The sequence below is a fragment of the Pygoscelis adeliae genome, unplaced genomic scaffold (assembly GCF_000699105.1).
Source record: "Pygoscelis adeliae isolate BGI_AS28 unplaced genomic scaffold, ASM69910v1 Scaffold84, whole genome shotgun sequence".
NCBI classification, from domain to species: Eukaryota; Metazoa; Chordata; class Aves; order Sphenisciformes; family Spheniscidae; genus Pygoscelis; species Pygoscelis adeliae.
In genome coordinates, this window is record NW_008824754.1 from 1965833 (window position 1) to 1979178 (window position 13346).

Below are 13346 nucleotides of genomic sequence, written 5' to 3' on the forward strand. Positions count from 1 at the left end.
GGCAGGTCCGTCTTGGAGCCGGCTGGCATTGGCTCTGTCGGACATGGGGGCAGCTTCTGGCATCTTCTGACAGAAGCCACCCCTGCAGCCCCCCTCCCCCGCTACCAAAACCTTGCCATGTAAACCCAATACAACTTACGCTTTCTGACTTGACACATGTCTCTGACTAAGAGTACCAATTACAAAAAAGTCCTTAGTCGTGGAATATAAAAGCAGAGTAGATATCTTCATGATTTCTTTAAATCTTTTCAAAGAATGGATTTATTTGGGGTTTTTCCTTACGGTTCTGTTTGACAGTTAAGTCAATTTAAACCTGGAGTGTTGCCAGAATCTGTGGTCCCGTTAGCATCTTCCTTTGTGCTGCTGCCATTAGGGATCATTGTGTTAGAAGGTGATCCAGCTGGAAAAAACAAGTACGCTGCCCGTTGTTCCTCTGAGCAGTTTTCGTCTGTGTGTTTCCTGATCCAAGCTGCTGGACGGCCCCAGGGTTGGAGGTGCTGGGGCAGGAGTATCTGGAGGGTGAGACAGTCCATCCTCATCCCAGTGAGTACTTCAGTTGGCTTAGAGCAACTGTCAAACCACAGCTGCAATGTCACTAAAGAAAGCAGTTTGTTAGGGTTCATGTTGTCATAAATATCACAGACTTCTGTAGCTGGATAGTGGCCTTTGTGTCTGAAAACTCTGCCATGAAAAATAGGAAATGCATTTGTGATTGCATAGTGCCAAAAGAGTCTAGAAGTTTATTTGATACATATTGGGGCTGTGTAACTTTGATTACACTTGTTTGTCTGTTTCTTATGATCCAGGACTTCAAGATGACAGGAAGAGAGTTTCTTGAACTAGATTCTCCGCAGCAAAGACTATATTTGGAAAGATTTAAGCGGGTGGAAGTCATACAAAAGATATTCAATGAGCTTCCTAAAGCAGATCAGTAAGTGCTGGTAAAATAAATGAAGATAAGTGCATCAAACATTTCAAGTCTTTTGGAGGCTTTTCTTTTCCCTTACTCTTCTATTGCAAATCTTCCTTGCAGTTGCAAAAATATTTGATTGTAAAGATGCTTATTATTGTCCAGAACAGAAAACTTGTTTTGTGTTTTTTAAATATGGTTAGTTCACTCTTATCTCTGGTCCTGCCTAGCCGGTTTCTGGCATATGCTCCCCGATGCTTCGGGTTCTGGGGTGGCTGATCGGCCCCGACTGGCTCTGAGCATTCATACAGTCCTGTGCTAGAGCTAATAAATTTTCTAGGAAACTGAAATGTTGGAGAGCATAAGGCAGAGACTCTTGAGATTCTGCAGGAGTCATCTGGTGTCCCGCAGGGCTGGCCTGCGGCCAGAACTGAGTGAGCGTCAACCTGCTAGTTCCTGCATTTCATTCTGCCCTGCTCCCCGTTTCAGGAAGGTGAGACTGAGGTATCCAGGTGGTGGTGGTGGACGAGTCAGCCAGAGTCGTGCTGGCTCACCAGCAGGGTTCTGTGCAGCACAAAACCAGCTAAATGCCTTCTGGGCCTCACAAACAACCTTTTTGTGTTTTGTGATATTGCATTTCACTGCAAAACCTTACTGAACCTGAGCTGGTTCTGTAATAAGGAGCCGTTTGCACGTGTGTATCATCTTGGATAAATTCTGTGTACATAAGAGTAACAGGAAGCTTTGTTTTTTTTTTAAATTTAATAGAACTAAATTGCTGGCTAAACAAACTGCCGGTAGTAACACAGGCCCTCCCCACACAGGTGAGAAGGAGCAACACCAAGGCTTTATCCCTCCCATTACAGGTAGTGGTGCAGCTTTGTGTAGGATCTGCTGCCCTCCCTCACATTCAACTTACACCACTTCTCCTTCCCCGGAAGAGCTGGGGAGCTAAGGGGGAGGCAGATACCTCAGTGGTGATGTGGTAACGTCTTGGTAGAAGCTGTGGTACTTAGGGACTGCTGGGCCTTGGAAAGAAATAGCTGCGGGGGCGTGCGCCTTTATTTGAAACCACCCTGGCAGGACTTAAAGTTTGTATACGCAGAGGGGAGGTCAGTAATGGCTGGAAGGGAAGAGGAAGCATGCTGCTCTCAGACTGAGCGAGTTCCTGTTCACCAAAGCTCGTTTTTAACACTAGGGAGCTAGTATTTCAAACAAAAACACCAAACCCCAACCCTTCCATCCTCCCTGTCTTTCCTTTTGTGCAGTGTAGCAGTTCTGTACATCAGTAAGCCTGAGTAGATTCCGCTGGTCCTAGGTACGTTAATTTGCTCGATTTTCGATTCTTAAATATGCTGCTAAATTTTAATCTCAGTCCTCCACATTTATGTATCTGCACGCATGCATCTCACTGCCTGCGACTGTGAACGTACCAACAGAATGAAATGGCTGGTTTGCAGAAACTGCGCTCTGGGGACATTCTGTGAGTGGCATCCGGTATTGGGAGAATGGTGATTTGAAAAGCAGATTTCTTTTTAAAACAAATCACAAAAAAAGAAACATAGCTCCTAAACAAGGGCAAGAGGGATATCTGACCGGTAAAGTTCTTGCTATATAGCATCAGGATTGAATTGTTAGTAGCTTATTTTCATGTTTGAAAATCTGGTATGTACCAAGAATGAAAGTATTTTCCTATTCAAAATGAGAAATAGTTGGTGTCATTGATGTCAGATGTTTTATAATGTTTAGGTTTTGCAAGGTTAGCACCTACATCTCTGAAGTCTTTTTTGTATGATTTTGTCAGTGCTTAATGTTACTCTGAGCATTAAAATGTAGAATAATTTTAAGTAGGCGGATTTGTAAAAATCATGTATTTTCATTGCTAAATGGTTTAGAGATTGTCACATTTGATAATTTTGCAAATAAAAATGACATTTGGCCTAGCATAAATTTTGTGACCGGTTAAGCATTTTATTTTCTTTGGGGCTTTAGCGATAAATCCAATTATGACATGTTTTAAAAATACACCTTTAACATAATAATATTGGCACAGCCTCAGAATCGGAGTGCCTTCCGGTGAATTGCTTTGCCTGGCAATAGTTGTCAGTCTGGGAATTTTAGATTTGTGGAAACCTAAAGCAAAGAGTTGTTTCCACTAATCGACTGACTGTGCCAGGTCTAATGCTAAAATTAATGCACAACTTCCTTCCGCGAGTCAAATGAAATAAATCACAAACTGCTCATCAGGCTTGTAAAACTGGCATGCTTTCCCATTCCCTCTTGCGTTACCTGCTGTGATGGCGTGTACTCAAATGGGGACTGTTTGTCAAGATAATAAATGCTGACTATCTCTGACCAGACTTTGTTCTATTCTGCCTTCAACGTGTTACAGATTGCAACAGGAGTAGCTGCTCTAAACCGTCTGTTAAAAGCATTGTAGATAATGGAGTCCACTCCCTCTGTTACCAAGGGAAAAACAGAAGCTCCAGTTCTGTAAACCAGTATGCAACCTTTAACTAGCGTAACCTCCTAGCAAGGTAGGACCTTAAATTCGTGTGTTCCATGCACACAAGGAAGGCTTACAGCCCTTCAGCCTACAGAATCACTACAAATGATCTGCCAGCAGCTGCTGAGATGGTTATTGCAAGATCCTAGTTGCCCTAGTTGTCCCACCTGATCTGTTCTGTAAGCTCTTATGTTGAAACTGAATCTATACTTTTGGGTAAGCAGGCTAGAAACAAGGCTGATTACAGGAGCCAGCTGTGATTATATATCTATATTTTTTTTAATTTCTCATGAGAAAACATTCTCCTTTAGAAACATGCTGATTAGGAGAGCCAATTTCATGAAGTTTCCATTAGCCAGAATACAAAAAAAAAAAAATAGTAGAAAAGGCTTCTCAGCCTTTCTGTCACTTCATTCTTGAGGTGTGTGTGAACTCGGGCATGTAGTGAAGGATGCTGTACCGGTTGCTTTTGAGAGGAGTTACTCCCCATTTTGCACCAGCAAGAGATTTAGATCTCTTACCTCTTATTGTAGGATATTCAGAAGTGAATTGTAGCACTGAGTAAACCAAACTTCTTTACAGTTCTCAATTGCTGAAGCGACTTTCCTTCTTTCACAGGAACCTTTGTAATCATGGCTCATACTTCCTTGCAGCAAATGCAAGCTTATGCGGCTTGGTGGCAAATAACTTCTTCAGGAACATCCTACACGTCAGAAGGGCTTCCTTGGTGTCCGCTTTGCCAATGGCTGTTATTCCATTTCTTTCGATGGCAGCAGTTTATGAAGTTTTTGTGCGTGAGCCTTTATTTTCGGGTAAAAACCTCATTACTCCTTGTTTTCGAAAGGGCTTTGCTTTCGGTACGCAACGTAACAGTAGAGGAGCTTTTCCTCTCTGCAGAACAGTGGTCTTGAACGGTTGTGGTCTTGAAAAACCTCAGTTTGCAAAGCAGGGTTTGAAAAACAGATTATCTAATGCCTTGGGCAGCACTGAGGTGTTGCAGTTGAGCGGGAAAGGAGAGATATGTATGTTTATATATGTTTATAAAAAAACTTCCTGTTACGCATCATTGATTTTTAGCATCTTTCACTCGAAGTCATGTAAAAGTGACTGCAACAAAGCAGTTCAGTTTCCCCCAACTGTACGATTTCATCTGAAGGTCAACTTTAGAGTGATAAATTCTTCCTGGGTTGGAACAATTTTTTTTTTTTTTTTTTTCTTCAAAAGGAGGAGTCCTTCTTTCAAAATTTCTTGCGTACCTGCACAGCTTGGCCATTTCTGTCAAGTGCCTGTTGCCATGTTGTTGCACGCAGCTTATAAATTGATGTGGCGGTGCTGTGTGGATATTGACAGTGAAATATTGTTTGTCATGCAGGTGACCTAAACTGTGAGGTCTGCGCTGTGGTCAGAGGAGGATTGATAGGGGCTGTTGTGGGTGGTCTCTATCCTGTTTTCCTGGCTCTCCCCATGAACGCAAGCCTTGCAGCCAGGTACGTCTTATTAACCTGCAGTGAGTGAAATGTATTTGTTGGTCAGATCTTCAGTTCTCAGTTTCAATTCCGTGGATTTTTTAGTCTGTGCACACCTATCTTTTTGTAGGCTTTTAGTACATGGAAGGAGATGTACATTAAGGTCATCTCATTACAAGGCAAAGTTAGTAAGAGCTATGCCGAGCCTCCAAAGTGAAACAAGATCCGCAAACTGATAGGTTGTAATGAACTTGTCTTTAGCTGGAACCTTGGAAGCTACTCATGATGTGCCTGGGTACGTGAAATTGTGGCTCCCGTCCTGCCAAGCGGCGAAGATTGCTGCTTAGTGCTGTTTGGCTGGACGGCTGAGAGACCTCACCGATCCTGGCAGTGCCCAGCTGCCAGACTCCTGGGCGGGTGTAGTTCTGTGGATTGGGTCGGAGCACAGTGAGGGGATGGTGAGACTCGGCGAGGCGTCAGCAACGTGGTCAGGATGGCGTATAGCATTTATCCGGAGAGCCCAGTACCACCGGGTGAATTTAACTTAGGAGAGCAAGGGGAGAATGAATATCTACCTAAGTATCTTTAATGACTTTAATGTTAAATATTGACGCTTAAATTGGATGGGGGGAAAAAAAATTAAGTTTCTACCATTGTTTATGTTGTTTAGGTATTCTTCATCTCCCCTGCCGGGGAAGGAAAACGTATTGCGCTTCTGGCTCACAACTGCTCAGCCTGTCTTTAGAAAGATGAGTTTGGGTGTAGTTATACAGGTTCTAACTGGATTATATCTTGCCACTAAACATCATGGAATATATGTCAAAATACTGCAGCAGATGAACACTAGCAGGGATCCGGAAGAGTTACAAGCATGAAGTTAAGCAACTTTCCAATTGCCTTGGATAAGTAACCATAATAAACAAAGAAAGAAGTTGTTGCTTGCTGTCTTTTTTAATAGAAAAACAAAGTTAAGACTCTGCACTGGCATTCTTTTCAGTTCTGAACTTAAAATGCAAGTGAAGTTTTTCATTATGTCCAGCTTAGTATATACACCTGAATAACAGCTTTATAAGGACAGGTGTCTCTTCTTTGTAAATGGGGGGGAAAAAAGCATTTATATTGGCTGCTTAGTGTTTGGCTCTAAGGTGATGCTACATCTTTTAGAAGCTGTATAAATGAGTTATTGAAAAGGGTTTTTTCTTCATAATGCAAACCACAGTGATTTAAAAAAAAAAAAAAGGGCGGGGGGGGATGTCAAGGAAAGTTGTTCGTTTTTTTTCTAGAGATTCCTCAAAATCTGAGTGGTTTTTTCTCCCTGAACTTTCCTCCGTTCTGCTAGCATGGAATTTCTGTCACAAGATTAGCCCGTTTAGGCTGTTACAAGGGTCACTCTATACACCGTAGGGAGAGCTATTACCACAGATCAGGAGTGATACTCCTGTCAGACTTCCCAGCATATATATCAAGTGACCAAAAAAAAAGCCTAGTCAGAACAAACTTTGTCCTTGCAACCAGTTTGCCTTGAAATTAGCCTTTCCCTGAAGCAAGGAACTGCGTTGAGAGGCCTCAGATGGCTGGTGCTGTTACTGTGCTATCTCAGCTGCCTCGAGTTTCAAGATCAGTGGTCTGGAGTCATTCACTTATGTGTCAGGCTTGTCTTCACATTGGCCACTCTATGTTCTGGAGCAGTATAAATTGGTAATTTTCCTACTGCATGAGATCTGCAGTTTGGGAACTAAATCAGAATTTTTTTTTTCTAGAGAAGCAATCATCTCAATCTGATGTGTGGTCTTAACTGTGAAACCCATACGATTGCTGGTCAGCAAGATCTACACTTCAATAAAATTCTAGTATCCCCAGAGATGCACATGGAGAATTATGAGATTAATGAGAATTATTATTAATGAGAATTAAGAATTCAGCATTGAGACCTTTAATTGAATTGGTTTAAAATTTATGCTCTAGCACTGCTGAAAAATGTATTAAAGGTGTTTCATCATCATACTCATCTACCTTTTCCTAACAGATTTGTTGTTGCAGCAGGAAAATCATGCACACTATTTCTCTCTAACCAGGAGTAGCGGCCTGACTTGCACAGGGAAGCAGCGAAGGCAGACTACCTCCGCAACGGTCGTTACGTAAAGTTAGTTTAGTTTTCCTTAATTCAAAGTCTTGCTGTATGGTGTGGTGTTCCGATACTGGCCTGCACCTAAACAGCCATCTTGGCCTTACCTCAATCACCCCCACTTCAGAGATTGTCACGGAGCAAGTATTTTACGAGACAGTGAGTTATGGTATCTCCAGAAGTCACCGGACTTCAACCAACAGAACCACTGAGGTGTGACAACAAAAACATAATGCAAAGCTATTACTTTGCAATACTATCTTTATGAACAAAAATGAATGGCTCAGTGATTGTTATTGAAAGCGTTTAACAAGATGTCTTTAAGATACTGTAAAACAGATCCTAGCGCTTTTGAAAGCGTGAGATTCAAAACCATCTTTTCTTCCATGTACTATTTTCATTTTGGTATCAATTCAAGTGATAATTTTTCTCTGAGTAATCAAAGTGCATGCTCTGATATTTAATGATCTGATTTGGACAAACCCCCATTTTTTTAGATATTAATTTCTTAGGGTGAAAGGTAAAGATTCTATGAAACAAGGAAAAAACCACATTCTTACATTCTTCAATTTTTTTTTAATAAGTTGCAAAGACCGGTATTTGTTTCCAGCATAACTGATGAATACACAAATTGCAAATACGTATTTTAAGTGTTCCGCATCGGTCATGTCAGAGGTCAGCTATATACTCCTTAGGCAAGAAAGGTGGCGCGCTTATAAAAAAAGGAAACTTTTCAATTGTAACCTGTGTATTTCTTAAACAACTGGGGGGAAAAAAGTTCTTGAAAGTAAGTTAAAGGATAAAGACTGAAACTGTTTCGAAATTCAGCGGGACACCAAGGTGCCGTCAGTAAGCTCTAGCATGTACGTGTGTGAAGGAGCGCCCTCGCAGAAATCTGGAAACGCTCCTTCCACTCTCCATGTCATACGCGGGGTGCAACATACCTTGTACAACTCGAGAAGTCAAAGGACGAGCTTTTACCGGTTCTTGGCCTTCTACCAACTGTAACAAACTCCTTGCCAACACTGCCTCCCTGTTTGAAAATCTGAGTTAGAACAGGTTTGGGTTGTTTCCTTTCTTCTACCGTTTAGTAGAAACAAGCCAGCTGCAGGCTACGTATCGCAGCAATAGCTTTTGCTGCCTTCTCAGAAGAACGCATGTGTCTAACGGATAGATAACCTATGCTGATGGACTTCTGGCTACTCCAAGTCTGAACTACTGCCAAAAGAATGAAGAGGCTGGCTACAGGTAGGAATCAACAGAAATACTAAAAAAGCACTGATTTTATCTTTGATATGTACCATTTTTGATGCTGAATCTCAACATTACAATCTATTCCACAGCCCCCTGCAAATGATATCCTCCTCTCCCCTGTACCCGCCCTAGTCCAGCTCCTGGCATCCTCCTGCTAATGAGCAGAGGCAGAATTATTTCTCCAAATCTGCATATCCCACTTAAACTGGGTGAAAAACTGTAGAATCAGCTACTGTCAATGTGTGATGTTACACAGGGTGTTCTTTAAACACAAAGCCCATTTGAACAACCCCCATACCCAATATATCCCCGAGACATTTACAGCCTAACTAATAATAGCAAATACAACTCTATAAACACAGTATGTTGCTTCTAGCAGAAAACCTCTTTAACTACAAGCTCCAGAGAACCCAAGTTCTTAAAAATCAGTAAGTTTACAAAAGGCCTTTGCGTTTTGCAAAAGATCTCTGTGTTTCACAGGGAAAGCTGATGACCGTTTGGACGAGTGGCATGAGAAATCTGACAATCTGGAATACCGTTCCCTCCACTTACTTCGCTGTCACCTCTCCAGGCAGCTAGAGGTTGCAGAAACACCGATTTGTTTTTTCCTCCCTGACGCTGCTAAGCTCTTCAGAGGAAAGAGAGAGAAGTTAATTTAGAATGCTACTAAGAGTCACAGTACCGGAATCAAACTGTAAAGAACGAACAGAGAACTGAGCATGAAATTGTTTCTCATTTAAATGCTAAATAGTCTTCGAGCGGCTGTGGGGTGGCGAAATCTAGAAAATGAAGGTAACATGGCAGCTTAACACTGATGGCACCTGGCTCTGTGGTATGTACAGTTTAACAAACACAGAGTTCAACGCTGAACAGGGTATTTTCTACAACTGGAGGCCAAAAAAGGCAGAGCATGCCAGTATGCTATTAAATTTTTAAGCAATGTTTTTTGTGAAATGTTCCTTTTTATCAAGCTGCAGACTACTTTCCCTAGAATGCCTGGATGCTAGAAGGCCAGCACGCTCTTTTAAACTGCCCTCTACAATAAAGCATTTAAGACTAAAAGAAATCGCAGAGTACAGTGCATGGCTCACCCTGGAGCTTTAACAGTGTTCTGTCCTTTCCGCACCCTCAAACCTTTGTTACAGTCACTCCAGTGTTTAGCGTGGAAATAACAATCCGATGAAAGATTATGGTTTAACAGTGTATTTTTAACTGTCATCAAACTTCAGAACCTAAAAACAGGACAGAAAGGAGGAAGATGCCAATAGACCATGGAAGCGTTTATGTAAGTATTCTACTACTCCATGGTTTATCGATCAAACATAGCCACATAAATAAAACAGTAAGAAAGAAAAACAACTGTAAAATACAAGGAGTGGCGATTCTCAGAAGCATAACTCTATCTTCAGTTCAAGGAATAAAGCCTTCGTTTTGTCCTCACCACAAACTGAACTTGAAGGACAGATGAGTAACCATATTTCTCCTGGACACCCTGCTCCACTTTATCTTGTTTTCCAACAGGTGACCCACACGGATAGCAGCAACAGCATCTTCCCCTTTCTGTTTTCCCATTTTGTGTAACGAACCCCTCAATTAAAGCAAGGCATTAATGAGAAGAAAAAGATGAAGAAACATTTGAGCCCATAAACTGAAAGATCAACAAGTCTGATTTTATTATGATATTGTATTCTTATCTGGATGGCACATAATTACAAAGAAACATTTACAATATATTTTCAAGTATTAAGTTATGTCATTTCAAGGCTTTCACTTCAAAAAGCTACATTAATAATACACCATACAGATAGTACAGTCGGTTAGAATTTCAAATAACTTCCTCCCCTCTATTTGGTTTAAATATGATTCAGTAGGCACTAGAAATGCCTGCAGCCACTTACTTTCTTGGGACTTGACCTTGTTCTTGTACCGGTATACATCATTTTGCATGTCAGAAAATCAGCTACTCTCAGACACAGCTCACAGGTAGTTTCATGACTAGAGTGATGTGCAGGTTCACAACAGAGACCAGAACTAAGTCCCTGACCTCTACCATGTAGCAGTGATGCAAAAAGAAAGAATGCATACTTAAGTTAACTTAAAAAACACTTCTACGCTGAAGTAACTGTAAAAATGCCATTGTAACATCCCATACTTGCTACATTAGTGTTTCTCTTTTCATCAAGCATGTTAAACTTCAAAATAAAGCATGTTCATGAAGTCTGGGCTAGGCAGATTGAGCCTAGGTTGAATCTAACTCAATTATTTCCATTTTGCGTATCAGTCGGCACGAGTCTTGATGGTTAACTCCGATTCCTGTGGCACTGGTATAACCCGTCAATTACAGCAGGGTTACACAATTTAAGACTGAAACTTTGAACAGTCCTGCAGATGCCACCACAGAGGTGTAAGGTAACACATATCCCACTAAGTCTCTTTTGTGCTGGCAATATGCCCTGAACAGATGGAATTCTGCATACACTGGAATAAAACCTGTTCAATAGGATATTGTCTTTTTAAAAAAACATCTTGGATGACAGTAAATGATCCCAGCATTCAACCTTTTTCTTTTTCTTTTTTTTTTTTTAACCAAAGACAGCAAAAGCCCTGTTACCCCTTTATTCTCATTTCTTATACTACCTTTTAAAATAAAGCAGGAAATGTGGCCAGCAGCTGGTCCCGTCTCTTCTGCCCCAACACAGCTGAATCCACTTTAGCATAAAGAAAAACAAGGATGCTAAATACACATATACTTTATCACACAGTGATGTTTCACAAAGAAAAATCAAACTCCTTTTATACTGATGAACACTTGATAGGGTCTAGCACCAATAAAGCAAATGAGTGGGGGAAAACACTTTCACCTTCTACTTAGCCTTAAACACAAAATTTAAGGCTTTAAGAAACGAAGACTTCAGAAACACTAAATAGAATCTTTTTTTAAAGAAGTTAATAAATGAAACTGTTTTAGGAAAGTCTATTCTTTGTGAAACCTCACTTTACATATTATCATTTTCACAATCCTTCTTCCCCCAACTGACATACATATAAACAACCTAAACATTATAATACAACTGAAAAAACAACCCACTCATCTTTTGTGATAGGGAGAAACACTGACTAGTACAAGAAAACACACGCTACTGTTTGTCAAACTATTTTTCCTCCTATCTCGGTTAATTACGGAGCATTTTTCAAATCATTAGCCTCAAGACACATACTTGCTCATCTCCAAACTGTGCTTAATTATATAAAGTTATAGATTTCTGGATACTGTAAGAGGCTAAATTAAGAACTCTACAGTAAAATTAAGCACATGCATATACATGCAATATCTTTAAAATTTAAAGCTACTTTGAAGTAACATAGGAGTTTCAGTGTGCATGGGCACAGAGATTTACTTATGGGAAGCTAAAGTAACGAGTTACTTCGATGCACTGCATTCTTCAAACCGCAATTCTCGTTAGAGGTCCATGCAAAAAAGTGACTCCTCTACGTTAGGATTCCACTGTACAGATATAATCAGTGTTCAGGTTCTGTTTAATCGGGCAAAACTCCGCATCATGAATTAGAGCAAGCTAGAGAAGGACTTTTTAAAGGTACCGTGCATCCCAAACACTAGACAGTATTTTAAACCAACAGGTCACAAATTCTTTTTTTTTTCCATTTAAAAAGCAGTTTACTTACACGTTTGGGACAGTCCCCTATGATAAAAGACTGTAAATGTCACATCCCCCTTATTAGCATATTTTCCCTTTTCAGCTCATCAGATACTTAGTTTAATAGAAAATTCCTATTTCAAATGGCTTCAGTGTTTATTTTTTAATTCAAACGTAGCTCATGTATTGGCTACTATGTGCATACTCATTTAAAAAAGAAAAAGAGGAAAACAGCTAATTAGAATGACGTGATTGTAATTTTCACTATTAGTTATCATCCAGAGCTAGAAACATTTTGGCAGAGTAGGCCAAGGACCAGAGAAATCATTTCCTGAACCAGTCATTACATGAGACTGGCATAAGCAAAGCAAGCTGTCTGATACCGCATTATGGGAATATATTGATCCTTACCAGGTTGCGAGGTGGAAAACGACTGTTCTTTAACCCCTACACAACGGAGCCTGGCAGGGCAAGCACCTAAAAGAGAAACTGTCAGAGAGGTTTTAATAGTAATGTATAACTGAGATGCAGTACAATTTTATATGCATGCTTTCTTTTGCCGATCATTACTATTTTCTTAAGTCTGTCCAGTGACGATGTCTTAAGGAAGTTTTTGGTTTGGTTTTCTAAGCAAGCATTTTCGGCTCCTCGGGATAAGCAGGCTAGACATTATCTGACTCAAGACCGGGTAGTCAGTGTTATCTTTACTGGCAACTGCGAAGTGGAACCGAGCACACCTTCATGCGTCAGGTCGGCATGATCTTTTCACCCAAGTGCTGCAAACGGGCTCTGGCGGCACCTCTGCGTGTGTATGCGCGTGTCAGTTTGCACGACAATTATCGCACTGCTGTACACAGCTTTGCACGACTCTTACGCCAAACAGGCTCAGACCACTACCGTCCACACGCCAGATTTACATGACCTTTAACCAAGGCCACCATCTGGCTCCCAATGTGCCGTTCAAGAGATTATTTTTTTTGTTACCCTGGCCACTTACGTGCCAGGTTCCCCTCCTCTGCATCTCCCCCAATACCACCCCATCACCACTGTATTTATTCTTTTCCTCCGCACCATCGCCTGCTTCCTCCGCCACGACGCGAGGCCCCTAGGGGCGAGAACCCCACGAGTACTTGCAGCAGGTACTTGACCCTACATTTTGAAGGAGGCCGCTGCTCGCCGAGCGCAGATGGAGCAGAACTCCACCGACACCTGATCCCGGTCCACGTGGAGGCAGATCCCGCCGGGGGCCGCCCACTCCTCCTCCGTCTCCGTCACCACCGCCGCCTCCTCCAGGCTGGGGGGCCGGGAGCTGGGCAGGGCGTAGTCGTGGTCGCTGCTCTCGCCGGCAGGCTGGAGGTGGTGGTGATGGCGGCGGGGGCTGCCCGTGTCCCTGAAGAGGCTGGTGCTGAGCTGCAGCACGCCGGCGCGG

The 13346-nt window shown here is 41.7% G+C and overlaps 1 protein-coding gene across 1 annotated transcript in view; it reads left to right on the top strand.

The window, feature by feature from the left end:
- TMEM126A (transmembrane protein 126A) overlaps window positions 1-5805 on the top strand; it is a 7210-nt gene extending 1405 nt beyond the window's left edge. The window contains exons 2-5 of the mRNA XM_009323462.1: window positions 807-931; window positions 4035-4228; window positions 4789-4903; window positions 5553-5805. Of these exons, the coding sequence (XP_009321737.1) occupies window positions 816-931; window positions 4035-4228; window positions 4789-4903; window positions 5553-5757 (630 nt within the window). The 5' untranslated portion in view covers window positions 807-815 and the 3' untranslated portion in view covers window positions 5758-5805. The remainder of the gene's footprint in view (window positions 1-806; window positions 932-4034; window positions 4229-4788; window positions 4904-5552) is intronic.
- The last annotated feature ends 7541 nt before the right edge of the window (window positions 5806-13346 follow it).